At 30.7% G+C, this 18,450-nt stretch overlaps 1 protein-coding gene across 2 annotated transcripts; it reads right to left on the bottom strand.

Annotated features, from left to right (window-relative positions):
- Window positions 1–12,829: 12,829 nt before the first annotated feature.
- LOC115883472 lies at window positions 12,830–17,540 on the bottom strand. Of its 2 annotated transcripts, XM_030901837.1 has the most exons (3): window positions 17,016–17,540; window positions 15,798–16,114; window positions 12,830–15,496 (listed from the first exon to the last, which is right to left on the bottom strand). In XM_030901837.1, exons 2-3 carry the CDS (start codon window positions 16,107–16,109, stop codon window positions 13,535–13,537), a joined length of 2,274 nt encoding a protein of 757 aa, XP_030757697.1. In that variant the 5' UTR covers window positions 16,110–16,114; window positions 17,016–17,540; the 3' UTR covers window positions 12,830–13,534. The 2 variants fall into 2 exon arrangements, with proteins under 2 accessions (XP_030757697.1, XP_030757696.1); XM_030901836.1 differs by having other exon boundaries at window positions 15,798–17,540.
- Window positions 17,541–18,450: the final 910 nt, after the last annotated feature.

Genomic DNA, 18,450 nt, shown 5'->3' with positions numbered 1-18,450 from the left:
ATAATATGTCTTTTTTGCACTATTTACACAAATAACTATTTATATTGACTAAAAATGATTTTTAAATTGTATAATTTAATTCGAGAAAAAAAACTGTTTTTTGAAAATATATTTGTGAGTCTGGAAACGTTCTATAATTTTTTAATATTTCTATAATTAGTGCTAATGTCAATTATAGTAAATGATGTCTAGAGATTGACCTCGCTAAAATTATAATCGATTATTATTCCCCAGCCGTCTTTGACGTCTTTTGGGGAAGTATTTCATTACACTCAAGAGATTAACTAAATCTCGAGACAGTCACAAATTACCTATAACAGATGCGAAAGAACACCGAATTACCCGTTCAGGTTTCTGTGACCTTCAGAAAGAGTTCATAGACAATCCGCATCAATGTATAGTTTGGGTTATTATTTGTTTGGGTGAAAATAATCTGCACCAATATGTTATCGAGGCATACAAAAAGATCCACAGACTTCGAGACATACGAAAAATCAAGTCCATTTAGCGTGTGTCGCAATTTTCAAACCTTAAAAAATTAGTTTTTTATAGCTATAGCAACTGCAGCGACTATGAAAAAAGCTGTGTGATTTTCATTCAAAATAAGGGCACCTGTAATTCATTTGAGAATGTTATAAATCGCTAAAAGAGGTTTCAAATCCCTTGGATTTCTATTAATATTAAATAAATTTTATTAAAAATTGAACTAAAATTGTTAATATCATTAAAAACAATTCAAATTCAAAAATTGTATCAGTCAAATTCCCTCATTTAAGGTGAATATTAAAGTAAATATAAATACAGCCCATTCTAAGCTCTACTTATCTTTAAGAAAAATTTAAATCATTGTTGCAATTGGGCCTTAATGCCATTTCGAATGAACAATAGTATTAATAATGTACATTATAATAATAATAAATTTTATATCATAGTGTGTATTAAAACTACCAAAACACTTTTAATTGGTATTATATTAACAACCAATTTTCTCAATCAAAATATTTGTGGTCCTGAAAAGGACCTTCGTTTTCCCATGTTCGTCAAGGTAGGTAATGAGTAAACGGTAAAAAAACAGGATAATGAAATTTAAAAAATTACAAAAATTGTTCAAAAGTGCCTCCCTCTTGCATTGAACAATAACCCAAACGATCATAAAATCCCCTCCTCACATTGGATAACATATCAGGGGTGACAGTGTCAAAGGCATTAAATATTTTCTGCCTTAACTGCTCCAAGTTTTGAATTTCTTCATGGCCGTAAATTTTAGATTTTATATACCCACTAAAAAGAAATCATTCACTGAGAAGTCAGGTGAAATTAAACGTCAGTCTAAACAAAACTGTCATTTTTGAAAACTTGTCAAAATTTGGACACACGCTAAATGGACTTGATTTTCCTATGTCTCGAAGTCTGTGGACTTTTCTGTATAATCTCACAGTAATTTAATAGATTGCTCGTCATATTATATCAGCTCGTAGGAGATTAGGAAAAAAAAATATATTTATAGTATAAAAAATTAATTTATTTAACAAAATTTAATTAAAGATGTGACAAAATAGTTACATTTCTATTGGTTCTATCGGACTTTTTTCGACTATATAAATCTTTATTTTTTGTAAACTTTAATGCATAAAATATTTTCAATCTAATAAATATTTTAATGATGTAAATAAGAGGAAATTTCTCACATGGGTGGTCAAATTCTATAGTTTTCTGGGTGACTAAAAGTAGCCATAAACACCCCGGCATTTATAATGGTGATTTGTATCACCTTTAGTTGTATAAAACCAATGACTAAAGGATATATTTTCATTATATCAAACAGCCTCTGAATGTTTTGTTCAGTGCAAAACTCATTAAAATTTAATATAAATAATTTTTCCAGCCTGTAAATAAAATGAACAAAATTTTCCACTTTCATGATCAAAGGGTAAATAATTTCGAGTTATCCAGAGATTCGGATTCTTTCGCAAATTTTAGACAAATATCACATTGATGTATTTGAAGACTTTTTTTAATGATGTAGTCAAACATAATTAAAGGCATTTTGAGTTGAAAACATTTCTCAGAGGCTGTTTGATATAATGAAAACTATAAAATTTGACCACCCATGTAAGAAATTTCCTCTTTTTACATCATTAAATGATTTATTAGATTGAAAATATTTGATGTATTAAAGTTTACAAATAAAGATTTATATAGTCGAAAAAAGTCCGATAGAACCAATAGAAAGGTAACTATTTTGTCACATTTTTAATTAAATTTTGTTAAATAAATTAATTTTTTATACTATAAATATCTTTTTTTTTCCTTATAAATAAACACATTTGCATCCCATTTTAAATAAGATATACAAATTACCAAAACTTAGAAATAACAGTTCAAAATTCAACAAAAATCCTACACGCGTTTTTAAAAAGAAACATATAACCACGCAGTATGTCATTCCAGCAAGCGAATACGTCACAGTATAGGTTTCCGGACTAAACGACTGGTGTATTTACACCACTCAATAGGCGTGTCGGGTTTGCCGAGCGGTTTCCGATGCAGTCGCTTTCTTTCGCATCTGTTATAGGTAATTTGTGAGACAGTAATGAAAACTTTCCTCCGCAGTTAATATACACTCAGATGCAAAAAAAAACGCAACGGAGAGATTTTTGGTCAAATTTAAAGTGTTATATTTTTGTTATTTTTAGCCCTATTTACATGATTTTTTAGCAAACTGTATATAATTATATCAACTTTGATTCGTAAACTAAGTTTATTATAATCTTTAATATTAATTTGGCATATTATACCGGTTAATCGAGGGGTTGTTTGTTTACCCTAATTTTAGAACACCCTATGCAATAATTTCGCGTTTCAATTTTCCTAAATTATAATTTTACGGTCAGAACCATGTCTCCTGAGCATTTTGTTTGTTGATTCATGTCAATATATGCTTTGGTTAATTTTTAAGAGCTAAATGAGCTGATTACGATTAATTTGCAAGTTTTTAATTGTCATTACTTCTTGATCTAATTTTTTAATATGACGGGACGGTTTTGGTGACTATTATTGTCGTAACGTGATGTTACGCTGCGTTGGATATAAATAAAAAAAACTTTAAAAACTAACGATACAGTCCGGGTTTTAATAAACATTAATAACTATAACAGAAATAACGATATTAAAGAAAAAATCTGTAATACACCAGTTTACAAACAGAAAACAAAAATTGTAAAAAATACGTTTACTATAAATATGTTTTCCTATTCTTCTTTAAGTACCAAGTGAAGTTCGTTTAATGAAGCTGGATGCTTCGCGACCTCTAACCCTTTTGCCAAGAATTTCCCAAATGTTGAACATGATGGGTAGTTCATAGTAGTAGATAGTTCACAATAGTCACCAAAGTCGTTTTGTCATATTGAAAAATAACTTCAAAAAGGAATGATAATAGAAAAAAATTGCAAATTGTTGGGCGTAAGTTCATTTCGCTCTTAAAAATTAAGCAAAGTATGTATTGACACAATCCAAAAAACAAAATGCTCAGGAGACATGGTTCTGACCGTAAAATTATAATTTAGGAAAATTGACACGCGAAATTATTGTACAGGGTATTTTAAAATTAGGGTAAAAACGACCCCTCGATTAACCCTGTATAATATACCCAATACTAAAGTTTATAAAAAAAAACTGAGTATACGAATTAAAGTTGATATAATTATCTACAGCTTGCTAAAAAATTCATAAAAGTGTGGCTAAAAATAACAAAAATAAACACTTTAAATTTGACCAAAATTTCCTCTGTTCCGTTTTTTTGCATCTGAGTGTACATACACTAGATCGTTTTATACAAAACTTAAAACTATGCCATTAATTACATCCTTATATCAGTATCAGTATCAGTTCCTTTATAAACAAGGATAGTATGTACAGGGTGGGCCAAATTGGACACTTTTAAAGGGAAACGCCCTTTTCTATATTAGACGAAAACTAATATCGGTGTCTGGAGCTCAATTTTTATCAATAACATCATGGAAAAAACCGCACATCGATATATGTTACCGTTTTGGGAGTTACGGGGTGGTTTTCAAAAATGTGTATTTTTAACAAATCGCTGTAACTATTTTGCTATGAAAAATCTTATATTTTGATGCAACCATTTCCAAAGCATCTTTTTATATAGAATTTAATGGGTTAAGTATAATTTTTTTAAAATTAATGATTTAGGAGTTATCAATAGAAAAGTTGATTTTTTATTCGGGACACCCTGTATATTTTTAATACACCGAAAAGAACTTAAAATTACGTTTCCAAAAATATTACACATTTTATATTTTGTTCGAGTCCCATTCGAAATACAGAATTTTTAAAAGATCGCCACTTTTAATTAGTAGGCTTTGGATCCCTTATTGATGAACGCCATAATGCGAAGGAGCTTTACAAGGACATGAATTTTATATTTCAACTGAACGTTGCTGCTTGTCATACGGCTAAAACTACTAAAAATGCATTAAGATTAAGGTCATCTCATGGCTTTCGAACTGTCCGGACCTTAATGTTATGAGATATTGAGACACAACATCAAACAAATATTGCATGATGAGCCCAACGAACCGTTGCCAATTTGAGGATGACCCAAGTAACATTTTAAGTTCCTTTAGGTTATATATTCTCAAGGTTAGTTATATAAAGGTTTAATAAATGTCTCATTGTTATCTTATAGTGTTTTGATTTATATAAGTGTAGCGTTGGTTACTTATCACTAATAGTAACCTTTAAATGTTGTTTATCACTTTCCTTATAACACTACAGGTTCTTGTTACTAAAGGTTTCATAGTAAGGTTTTATAAAGGTGTTCACATCTATTTTATATAACTTCTGGTATTAGGTGTTATAAAGGTACGCAAGATATACACTATATAATTAAAGGTGTTATTGAGAACCATTATGTAACCAATAATACTACAAGTTATATAATTGTTCACTCAAATCGTTTTAGCACCTTTCAAATGTTTGCATACTTTATATAACCTGTAGTTACCGAATACCAAACCTAATGATATAACCTCAAATTTTTAATATAATCAAAACAAATAATATATTAGCAAGCAAGCAATTCGGTATTATAATGAATAATAAAAAAATAAACTGGATAAAACATAAAAATACATCTACGTTCAAAAGAAAGGTTCTTCAGAATTTAAAAAAAATAGGAATAATCCAAACCTCATTCAAACTACATCTACCAATATTGAAAGCCAACATGCAAATTTACCATCAACAAGCACAGATCAGGATCAACCTGAGATATTTCCAACAGAAAGTTGCCAAACGATCAGGAACAGGGGAGATGTCTTAAAGGGAGAGAGAGAGAAGAAGCCTCTATTAATGAATGTGGTAAGGAGGAAAGACTTCGTTCTAACATAAGAGAATGAGCTCTGTGCTTTAGCATTACACATTCTGCACTTAAAGAGCTTTTTTTCTATAGTAAATTCATTCATAACTGTTCTACCAAAGTACCAAAGGACCCTAGAACTCTTTTGCAAACTCCTACCACTTTAAATATAGATCAAATTAAACCAAAACCCAAACAGTATTATTTCAGTTTTATGAGGTTATGTTTTGTTTTCTGCACATTTTCTGTCAAATTGATGTAATGTCAAACTTCGTTCGCAGGGAGTCGCTACAGTCGACACCACGGGTTACATAAAGGTTTTCTGCATTTGACTAAAAGTAGCCATAAACACCCCGGCATTTATAATGGTGATTTGTATCACCTTTAGTTGTATAAAACCAATGACTAAAGAATATAAGGACATGTAACGCCCCTATACGGGCTGCAGCAGAATTTGTGACCTTTTTTTTGTTTTGGTGGCAAACAATGAGTCATCATTTGGTCATCAGCGACAATTTCAGCAATTTTTAATAGTTTGTGTGTAGTAAACTTTGTTTAAACTTTATTACAATGGTGATTAGTTGTTCAGCTTTCAAGTGTAAAAGCAGCAGCGATAAGAAAGAGCCAGGAGTTACGTTTCATAGGTAAATAAACAGTCCACTCCAACTTTTTAGCGTTTTCTTATTGAATTCGATAATTATTCTTCAATTTCAATTAACATCTATATGTACTTGATATGTGCTATACGTCGATACTAGTTTTGTACCTTTTGTTAACATTTTAATACGTTTTTTTCGTAATTAATTAGGATGATACACCATAGGCGTAGTCAAAACAATTATCAAAAAATATAATATATTGCTTCAAACAGCTAGGTTAAGAAAAATATGTGCGACGGCACTGTTTGGTGACATCGTCACAATTTGCTCTCGGGTGTTATTTGTCCTTGGATTCTTTAGTCATTGTATAAAACACTAAAATTGGTGTTTTAAATAACCCAAACTCATTTACACAACCTTAAGTAACCAAATTTATATAATGGTTGATGAGTATGTTATAGACCCTAAAGTAATATATAGTACTTTAAATATAATGGACGGCATTATTATTGATGTCTTCATTTTTGGCTATAATGAGTATTTCTAAGATAACGTTGAAAACTGGTACAAAACTATATTTTGGCCAGTTGCCAGTTATTTCTATGTATTAAAAAAATTGTCTATTATTTATATTAATAAATTTGACTTTCATTACAAAAATTTTACCATATTTTTTTTGTTTATAAAAAAATCTATTAAATAATTCTGCTTTTGGGGGCGCATGTGTTTTTTGGAGGTAAAGTTTATTTTCACACATTAAGTAATATTAGACACAACAGATTTTATTAAGCCAGTAATTTCTATAAAGTCATTTGCATAACGCAAACGCTTTTGTAGGCTATGACAGGGATGGCATCAGTTTGTCTCTTTTGTGTCTGAAAAAATAGAGGCAAATATTAAAGTAGTTAGTCAGAAAGAAACAAGTTTATTTTCAAAAAACGCGCATGCGCGATATTTCTATAGAGGTCTGGGATCCTTCTTAACACCACTATATAACTATTATATACCCTTTTTCAGTTTTATAGCGGTAACTCGATAGGATATATAAAGGTGTTTTCAGGACTTTGGTTGCACACCTTGAGTGTTAAGGGTTACCATAGGAACAGTTATAAAATGGACCGTTTAGAGCACATAAGTGTTATATAATGGTTACCAATAACTCACGACATCCATTCTAGATGCGTTTAGGTTGTATAATATGGTGTTGGGAAGTTTCCTAACACACTTATAAAACAAAAAATGCTTTCTGGGGATATTAGGTGAATTGTGGCAACATTATGACCCTGGCCTATGTCAATCTTAATAAAAATACACCGAGACAGGATTGCAGCGTTTGTAAAAGCGAATAGCGATGTAACGCCATATTAAAATAGTTATTTCTTAAAGTAAGGTGCCCGGTGGCGTAGACACGTACAGGTCTACCAATCTCAAGGTAGTGGGTTTGAATCCCACACCCGGCATTTCATCAGCCGACTATTCTGATTAAAATAAAAAATAGTTTGGATACCTAGGTCGACTCAGCCTTAAATGAGTACTTGGGATTCACAATCCTGAGGTAATAATAGGCGGTTGAAGCGTAGTGCTAGCCACATTACCTTCCTTGTATACCGAACGGCTCTAGTATGGCAAGCTGTATCTTGCTACTCCCAAGGCGTTAAAAACGCTATATACGGGAGCTATTATTATTATTATTTCTTAAAGTGCCCGAACATTTAGTTGTCACGATATTGTGCAATGTTTTGTTTATGTATTGGTCTGCAGTTAATTTTAATGTTTATAGAAACCAAAGTATTTAAATACTGATTATAAATCATACATTTTAATATATTGTTAATGTAGGTAATCCTGAAATTTAATAATTCAGTTTGTGTAAATTAAAGTTTTGAATAATCGTTTGCTTGTCCGAATATTTAGTTGTTACCGAAGTTGTTACCTAGGGATCGTAATTATGAATTATTGGTACCTTTTACTTCCTTAAATTTATTTTATGTTACAATTATTATTAAGATATACTTAGGCGCGGTCTCTTCAGTTATAAATAAATTACTTTTATCTAACAAATAACCATCTAAAAGGTAAACAATCTAGAGCCTGATATCTATAGGATATAACATTTGGGTATTTTCATACAAAATAATCCAATAGATAACAATTTGGAGGACGGCCGCCTACGGACCGGTAGACACTCCGTAGAGAAAGTGTTGCCAATATAAGATATCTGAAATTGAGATGGTTATAATATGAAAAGTCGATACAACAGACAGAGACAGAAACTCGGAATTTCAAATCGTTAGATTAAAAAGTCAGGTTATTGTTCAGTTGTCAAAAGAGCGTCAAAATGAAAATAAAAACAATAAAATTCAACTAAAATATATTTTGTGTTCAACTCCAACTAGTCCTATTATGGTATAGGCTATTTAAATTTACCTTTATGGAAAAAGGGAAAGATAATTCAATTTCAGCAGTGGTGGTGGTGCAATAGATCTATTGATGGAATGCGATTTATAAGAAATTAAAACAAAAAAAATAATCTGTAAGTAATTTATAGTTTAATTACATGATATTACTGTTATATTTATTATATTAACATTTTAGTACAATTGATAATAGAAAATATGGAAGAAGCTGGTGAAGTGCAAAAGCAGAGATTTATAAACCAATCCTAAAACCACCATCTGGTAAGTTATTAATATTGAAAATTAAAATAGCATAAGACTGTTAGTAATAACAAATATGTTGTTCTAGGGCTTCTCATAGTAAAGAAATAGGTAGGATAGCATCAATGATAGTAATTAAGGTGAGTTTTATTTTATAAAATAAATAAATGCACTTATACTTTGTCTTAATAATAATAAATGAATAGTAAATTCCTATAATAATTGTTACATTTACACATTATATGTAACAAATTTATTTAATAAAAAAATTAAATAAAAACAATTTTGTCATATTACTTTTTATTTTAAGAACCCAAGTGATGGAACTTCAAAAAAAAAAAGAAAAATAAAGAAAATCTTGTCTAAAAACAGCATGGAGAAAAAGATGTACTTGTATGATCGAAAAACGGCGTCAGCAATGGCTATGGAAATAAAGATTGCTGTCATTTCATATGTAAATTTATATGGGAAATATCATCGATCATCATTTCCCGAGCCAACTTAACGCCGTTTTTTTTCGATCATACGGTATAAGGTACATAGTGCAAGAAATTAAACTAAAATTGTAACACAAAAGAAATAAAAGCAATGTGAGTTGAATAACAGGTTTATAAGGTTCCTGGGTTATAATATTAATGAATTAAGATATGCGGAATTAAAAAATGAAATACAGGTTTATAAGGTTCCTGTTATAATATTAATGAATGATATGCGAATTAAAAATGAAATAAATAGTTTGATTTAAAAAGTTTTATTTATTTTTTACCTATTTTGGAGCTTTATTAAAAACTAGTTGAAGCCTGACGCATCCGCCACGAGATCAGGAAAAAGAAATACTTTTTATTTTTTTTAATTAAATGAAAAACAAAAAATCCGGCGACGACAGTTTTTAGAAGAGCCATTTAGCTATCTTTCAGTAAAAAAAGCAACTTTCTAGAACAAGTCGTTACTTCAGTAGACACGACACAGATAAACATCAGCATTTTATATAATATGTAGTAATGGTTTATAATTGAAAGGATTTAAATAAAATAATTTATAAATTACTGTTTTATCACTATTATCCTAACTTAATGCATTCTCTTCGTTCTGATGCTCTAACAGAACAGAGACTCTCTTTATTTTGTAACAGTCCTTATAAAGTCCGGCACTAGCAACAATAGTTTTTGCACCATTTCAATGTGTTTATTGGTGTTTATACCCCATACGTTCTAAAAATGATTATAGCCTACATACTACTCAGAATAGGAAAGTCTTTTTCAAATAATCTAAAATCGAATTTATTGGAATAAACGAAATCTTCAATAATAACAATGTCTTGGTTATGTTAAGAAATTTTGTCAAATATCAAATAAAATCAATATCTCCTCATGCCTTTGCTCATGCGTCAAATTTTTATCCGACAAATAAAGCACTATTTGGCAGTTCGGACGCCAGATAGGATATCTGGGAGATAAGTTTAATTTATCTAATAGATACTGTTATCTATAGGTGAAGATACGCGTTTTTCTGCTATCCGTCAAATAAAATATATCTGGCAGATTATAACACGCTATCCGTACGTGAAAACACCGGGGGTTAATATACTAAAATTTAAATATAGGGAAATTAAAATAACTTTGATTGCATATCATAATACGACCACCAGCAAACTCCATAAGGACGACGCATGGTGTCATTGATGACGTGCAACGAAAGTTGTTTTAATTTCCCTTATAGAACTGTAAAAAAGGGAATGAAAAAGAAAAAAGAATTTAACAATATATTTTTATTAAATCACTTGTTCCGTAAGCACGTTGTGGATAGCGAATGCGGTGCAGTATTTAATTCTTATCTTAATTCCCTGCCAATCGTGCTTCTTATTTATTAAGTATTCCGCCTGTGAACATACCGTAAACTGCCTAAGGATTTATTCAACCAACGGGCAGTGGCAATAAATATTCAGAAGGCGATTCGTACTGAAGTATCTCAATAGTTTTAATTGAAACAAATCGACTTATTTATTAGTTAACTAAGCATAAAAAAGATTCATGTACCGGGTGGCAAACTAAGAATGGACGCCGGCTATATCTCAGAAGCTTCTTATCGTATACCTTTGGGAAAAAAATTGTAATAAGTAAATCGACCAAGAAAAATCGCTGGAAATTATTTTCAAGTTCGGAAAATGTCCACTAGGGGGCGCATCTATGAAGACCAAACAGAAAACAGGATTTTTCTCAAAAATAGGCAGGTGAAGAGGTATTATAAATATTGCTGTCGTAATCAATGGGAAATTTGTAATTTTTTTGATATAGCGTATATTTTGCTCTATCTCATAAAATAAAGTGGTCGGGGATACTTACACTTGCTTTTATTAAAATAAGGATAACTCTGGTTTGGGTTGTCCGTTTTAAACAAACTAGGGCACGCTTAAAAGAGATTTTCTTTCTGAATAATCTCCAGTAAATATATTGTTTCCATATATTTTTTCGCTGTTTGCCATCAGAACAGATATTGCGCTTTTACATAAAAAAATTAAATAGCAGGTTATCATTATTTTTGCACAGTTAAACAGAGCACAAAATTTTCAAGATAACAGCGCAAACCGTTACTTTTTATCTTCTCTCTCACGGGCGATGATCAAATCATTTTAGGCTGCCGCATAGATTTATAAGGTCTAAAAATTATAGCAGCAGGCTAGGAAACAAAAAGACGTAAATTGGTTGTGTCAAAATATCATAATGTTTTAGTTTAGTTTTCATACATCTGAATTTCGGACGTATTCCGAGAAAAAAATGACGTCATAAATGTATAAACGTGTTTATGTAACATTATCGTTCATCCCCATACATTTTTGTATATTTCTTGGTCAATTTTATTGAAATAATTGTCACATTCAAATTTCCGAAAGGTCGGGCAATCAATAATTTTATTTAAATGTTTATTATTCGTATTTTATTATTAAATTTATTTTTTATGCTAACGTCGGTTTATTTTCATGCTAACGTCAATTAGTTATTAATCCAAGTTCGACCTTAATTTTACTTGTTTTTGATATTTACCGGTTGTTTGCGTTATTTTTTTATTATTAAGTTTACGATCTTCGTGTCACTTTTCATATAGCACCGAAGGTGCGAATCTTATCAATATGCACTACTGGTCTAAATCTGCACTTGACGCGAGTAGTTCAGGACCAAGACCGTTGGTCGGTAAATGTTTGAACAGGAATTTTAAGACGGCGAATGATTGGACTTTTTGAATCATCTGAATGGAATGAACTATTCACAATTTCTAAGAGAGGAATTGGCAATTTTGTTAGAGGATCCACCATGACGAAATTGCATTTGTTGTCATTTCAGTATGGCGGTTCAGTTGGTGAGGTTGTGCAGCTTATTTCGCTACGAATGTGTGGGGCTTCTTGGTTACTACTTACTATAGTAGATAAAAACGCTGGAGCGGCATATTTCCATTACATATGATATTTTGGAAATTTCGTGCTCTATTTAACTGTGCTAAAAGAAACATAACCTTCTATTTATTTTTTATGCAAAAACGTAATATCTGTTATGATGCTAATCAGCGTCCTCTAGCTACCAGGAAAAAATCTATGGATACTAAATTTATACTGGAGATTATTAAGAAAGAAAAGCTCTTTTATAATGAGCCCTAATTTGTTTAAATCGGACAACCTAAACCAGAGTTATCCTTATTTTAATAAAAACAAGTTAATTACCCGCATTAAATGAAAATTATTATCATTCGCCACTCGTTTCACTCACAGTTTCACAAGGTACGAAGCGACAGTCAAAATCGTCTTCGTTGAGTTCTTACCAACTGAATTTTGTACGGGTGGACCTTGTGTTTTCTTAATATCCTTTGGATACTACAGATTTTGCGATTCACGCTGGCTAATTTTGCATTGGCTAATTTTCTTGTACTCAGCGTACTATCCATGGCAACTTGGCCAAATACGAATACCTCCATAACTTCATATACTACAGGATTTCCCTCTGCCTACTTTTATTCATTAGACGGAACCAAGGTTTCGCATGAGGTACTAACTCATGAACAATTTTGCCATAAACAGAGCTGTGATAAGTGTTACACCGATGTACTTAAATAATAGAATTATTAAGTAATTGAAATTCCAAATCTACTTACAATATTAAATTATAAGTATTTTTTTTTTTTTTTTTTATGTTATTTTACTTAAAACCAATTATTCAAGTATAAGTAGTAAGTACATACCTTAAAAATACTTAAAGTAAATTCAATATACTGAAGTAGTTCTAAGTACTGAAAATATATTAAAAATACTTAAGTACTTTTAAAGATTCAGTATTTTGAAATTTCAAGTACTTAACTCAAGTTTTTAGTATACACGTCAGCCAAACAAATAGTTTTGAGTGAAAGCAGTGTCAGCTTCATTTCGAAGACATTAAAATTTTTACTTTGACTTATATACCACTACCACTCATACCCGAACCAGTAGAATCATTGTTTGTTGCTCATATACGAGACGACATACATATGTTACCTTACTACCTACCTACTAATAAAAAATAAAAAACTCATTTTTATTCACATTTTTATTCATCGAAATAAGTAAAACAAACATATTATTATATAGATAGGTAACAAATCCTATACATAACACATGACATGAGAAAATGAGTATGGCAATAACACACAATGTCTTTGAAGACTAACATTATTTTAAAGTAGGTATAGGTACCTAACCCAAATACATATTATTATAATTAAAATTAGGATATTTTAAGATACTTTGAACAAAAAACAACAAAACAAAATAAATATCTAAATAATAAAAACAAAATACATTTTATCAGGATTAAAATTTGGATCATATAGGATATTTTGAAAAAAAAAACAAAAAAATAAATAACTAAATATTTTTTCTAGAATACGTGTTTGTTACTTTTGAGTAGTACCAACTTTTCAAAATTGGTGTCACTTAACGCATGGCGTCTAGGAGCATTAATAATTTCGGCGAAAGAGAATAATCGTTCCACGGGGGCAGATGACGGTAAAATACAGTTATACTTAATAAATAACTGTTTAACAATATTGTATTCATTTAGCATTAACAAGGTGGTCCTTTTATCATTCAGATATTTGAGAAATTCAAATTCAAACTGGTTGTGAAAAGTATCAGTAGACTGGAGCTTTATCGCCGCATCGGAAGAAGTATTAACCTGGTTTTCATCATTAAAATCAAAAAACGCATCTTCGAGTTCTTCTTGGGCTGTCAAGTCCGACTCAAATGATACTTTAAACGCCAAAGCACTACTCGATATCCAAGATTGAATATCTTTTGCTGTTACTTGAATATCAGTATCTTTGAATGCACTCAACCATCTCATTTTAAATCTAGGATTGGTTACTGCTGCTATAATGGCTATCTTGGATTGCAAGGTAAAAACATGATGGAATCGTTCACGAATAGAGTTCAAAATATAATCCAAGGACTTAGATAGCTGTGCGATTGTACCAGACAATTTAATTTTCTCAAGTTTTGTGTGCATTGATATAATACTGGGAAGAAAATATCCATAATATGTATTTTGTTCGCCTTGCAGAAAGTCAAGAGTCTCTGCAAGAGGTTTCATAATTGTTGTATATTCTGTCAAAAATAATATTTCACTTTCAGTAAAACTTGGCAGCAAAAGTGCATCGCAAAGTTCTGGCATCTTTTCTTTTAAAGACAAAATTTTTGTTACCGCATCATAAGTGGAATTCCATCTAGTTACACCGGGGTAACTTAGACTGCAACCTAAAATCTTTTGCATTATTTCTGCTGATTTTGGTCTCCGTGCTTTATTCCACAAATTAGAACACTTGTTGAAAACTAAACAGTTTTTGCTTCTAAGTTGATGTGATGATTTTAATGAATTATTATAATCCGTTGTAGCAATTAAATTAATTGTGTGTGAAGCACACCGTAAATGTTCCGGCAAAAATTGTCTAGTTTGTGAAAATGATTTCTCTGAGTCAGTTGACTCAATTATGCTTTCAAACTCTGGCAAAGATTCTTCGGTCTCCCCCTCTTGAGTTTGATCATCATTACCATCAACATTATGTTGTGAATCAAGTATATGTATTCCGAATTCTTTAAAACATTTAACAAAATTTGACCCGTTATCGGTAACAGTGGCTAAAATTTTTGTATTATCCAAATTATAGCCTCTGTGAATTTCATCCAACAGTTCCCCGATTTTGTCGAAAGAATGAGTGCCTTCAAATCTACGACATGCTAAAGCGACGGATTGCCTTGATAAATCTTGGTCTATCCAGTGGCATGTAACGCCTAAAAAACTTCTCTTTTTGGAGGACCAAATGTCAGCTGTTGTGCAGACATAGTTACAAATAGATAATTGCCCTATTATTTTATTAATCATTTCTTTGTAATGACCATCAATTTTCTGAATAGCAGCAAATCTGTTCATAACTTTAACGTCCATTCCCTCAAAAATTCTTACGAAACTTTCATGCGATACCAAAGAAATTGGAGACATAGTTTCCACAATGAAACGAACTATTCTTTCATCAAACGTTTTTTGGGTAATTTTAGTTTGCCTAAATGAAATCTGCCCTTGTTTAAGTGGTACCTTAGATTTACTTAATGAAACTGTTGTAGAGGATGATGACGCGGACTCTATACCTTCAGCATAATTTCGTTTCTTGCCTTCGTTAATTCGTTTCTTTTTTTGTTTGTACGCATTGTACTCGTTGTTTTGTTCCGGATGCTTGTTTTTCATATGTTTTAAGAAATTCGTTGTTATCAATAGAGAACCTTTAATTATTTTTCTTTTTGGTAAACACATTTTACATTCGGCTTGAATGTGGTTAGCATCCGTTACCTAGAAGAAAAAAAATTGGTATTAAAAAAATAATCAGCGCGATGCCGAAAGTTAATTGGGTGCTTTGAGAGATTGAGATTTTCGAGACAAATCAATAAACAAACATTCAATTCATCTCTATGTCTACTATGTTATTGAGATTGAGACATTATTGAAAACTAAGGCTAACGTATTCGTAAAAAAATACCCTCGAAAATACCCCAAAGTGAGAAAAGAACTAATGTGTAGTGTAATTGTGTAAATTCTAATCACATAAACGTTAAAATTACCAACACCCTAGAATCCAAATAAAAATATTTACCTTTCCAGCAACTTCATAGAATTTTCCATCTAAAAGAGGGTTGCTTTGTATTTTTTCGAGAAGCAAATTATTTTGACCATCTCTAAACTGCTCTGGTTTTTGATTTTGACTTGGTTCATTTTGTAAAATTTGGCTTAGGGTTTTATTCCTTACTCCAAAATAATCAGGCAACACCTTTTTCTTTGTTGTCTTGGGGGTATAATTTGAGTCATCGTCCTCGTCTTCTGATATTTGGACCGGGAACGGGTCCGGCCGATCCGAGTCCTCTGGCGAAGACGAATTCTCTTCAAATAAATCATGCTCAACTTCCATGATTTCTATCATTATAAAATATAAATATTAGTATTATTTTTCATTATACACGTTTTTGTTATTATAGAAGATTTTTAAAAAATTTCTTCATATAACATCGTTATTCTGATCAAATAAAACAATAATACGGCTTACGCGGCTTCAAAAAATTTTTATTAAAAAATTTTTACTAGCGGACAGTGCGGCGCAGACCCGGCCTGCGCCGGTACCGGTAGAGTGAATTAGCATACCTTTAACATAGGCCTGCACCCAATGTTATTAATTAAACAGGTTGCCTCGTAACTTTGGACCAATCACAGCAGTTGACGCGATTACGTCAGCTACGGGGATTTTTAAATTATCTATTAACAAAAGGATTAATAATAATAAAAATTACACAAGTTAAATTGTTCTTCTATAAAATCTTTATTTATTTTTCTCTAATTTTGCTGATATTTGACATTTTTAAGCAATACTCATATTGGAAAAAAAATAGTTTTACCTTTTTACTACTGTTACTGTTAAAATATCGAAACCTAGTTGAAATAATTTATTATAAATATACATCACTCAGAAAAAACTATTCTGAACATTACAGGCTGTTATAGGTAGAAATTATCTCTATTTCTAAGGAAAATTTGATAAATAATTTTAAAAAACTATCTAGTTCATCAATTATAATACGTTAAGTACACTAAAACTAAAAAAAATATATTATGTATTATGTCCACTAAAACTGACCTATCAAATGCACTTAATACACGGAAAACTTTAAGAAAACAATGTAAAATTATTTGTAAACTGCTGAGTACCACACGATGACGCGCAATATGGCGACAAATGTCAAGTTACGAGGCAACCTGTTTAATTTAATAACCTCGGCCTGAACCCAACAAAAAAATATAGTAATCATATTATTTCACTTACCTACTCGTATCTAAATTGTTCCAGGTATTAGTGAACTACAACTCCGACACAGGTTTAGTTGAGTTTTAGAGGGTTGGCTCTGCTGTAGGGCAATTTGCAGCCAGCCGACACGTTACTATCGTATGTGGCAAAGATTTGACTTGTTTGAGCGTGTTTACTGTCCAGTTAATATGGCATGGAATGGCGTTGCAGTATTTTTGATAAAATACTTAAAGTAAATTTAGATACTTAAAGTAATTTCAAAAGTACTTTAAGTATTTTCCATTTAAGTACTTACTGCTAAAAATACTTAAGTATTTTAAGAAAGAACTTTAAGTAGATTTAGCTTTTCCAGTACATTTTTCAAGTAAAAAGTAATACTTAAAACAAAATCGTAAATTTAAGTACAAGTACAAGTACTTTTTTGCAAAAGTAATAAGTAAATTGCCAAAAGTATCGTTAGTTTATAAATACTATAAGTAAAATACTTAAAGTACAAAAAATACTGATTATTTATTTCAAGTACTTTTTGTACTCAGTACATCAGCTCTGTTAGTAAACAAAGTGCTCGTTACATAATCAAAAAATTAAAGACATACCATGAGAGGATGAAATATAATTTGCAATATTAATGGTATACTTTTTTAATCAACTAGTGATTATGTTTTATGAACATCTAAAATTATAATAATATACCTTTAAAAAATGGCGTTCTAGCCGAAATAGCTCCAATTATGCCCCACTAGCAAAACCGGTGATAAAACTATGTTCGCTACCGTAGAACTCATAATTTTTAACAACTGGAATAATAAATTATAATACAAGTTAGACCTTCTGAAGATATCAAAATATTTACCTTTTTATTTTTTTGTTTAGAATTTCCACAAATTATACTTTCTAACACTTAGAATAATTATATACTATTTTTTTCGTTTACTCGCCATTTAAACCCGTGTATTTGTATGTGTTCGTTATTTATGATATTCTCGGGCGGTGGCAGCACCGGCGGAGAATGCACCAAGCCTATAACATTTGTATGTACAACTTTTGATTTTTAAATGGCAACATCGGTATTTTTTTACTTTATTCAATAGAAAGATACTCTGAATAGAATGACATATCACATGTTAAGTTTTAATATTCCGGCTAACAAAAATCGTATTTTAAATTTCAATCTAGAGTACTATGGCTGTGTTAAAAACACTAATTTTTTACCAATGAGTCTTGGAAAAATAAATTTGTTTAACAAGAGTAGCTCATTAGCATATTTGGAAAAGGCATTTTTATACAAATAATTTGGTCCCTCGCACTTGATATTTTGAATAAAATTGTTACGAATCGCATGTTGCCTGTTATGTCATAAATTAATGTACTAAATCTAATTTTTTTTATCCGAAAAAATAAAAAAGTTATAGGGGTGAGCCACTTTTGAGAAGCCATATATAGTATATATATA

Source organism: Sitophilus oryzae, unplaced genomic scaffold, assembly GCF_002938485.1.
Source record: "Sitophilus oryzae breed Bouriz unplaced genomic scaffold, Soryzae_2.0 scaffold_1907_pilon_pilon, whole genome shotgun sequence".
In the NCBI taxonomy this organism is placed as follows: Eukaryota; Metazoa; Arthropoda; class Insecta; order Coleoptera; family Curculionidae; genus Sitophilus; species Sitophilus oryzae.
Note: the sequence above shows the minus strand (reverse complement) of the source record. Positions and strands in the feature narration are given on the sequence as shown.

Coding starts and splice junctions, on each gene's coding strand:
- LOC115883472 (XM_030901836.1), bottom strand. CDS start 16,121: ATGATAGAAATCATGGAAGTTGAGCATGATTTATTTGAAGAGAATTCG. Junction 15,497..15,797: donor TCTATGAAGTTGCTGGAAAG/GTAAATATTTTT, acceptor TTTTTCTTCTAG/GTAACGGATGCTAACCACAT.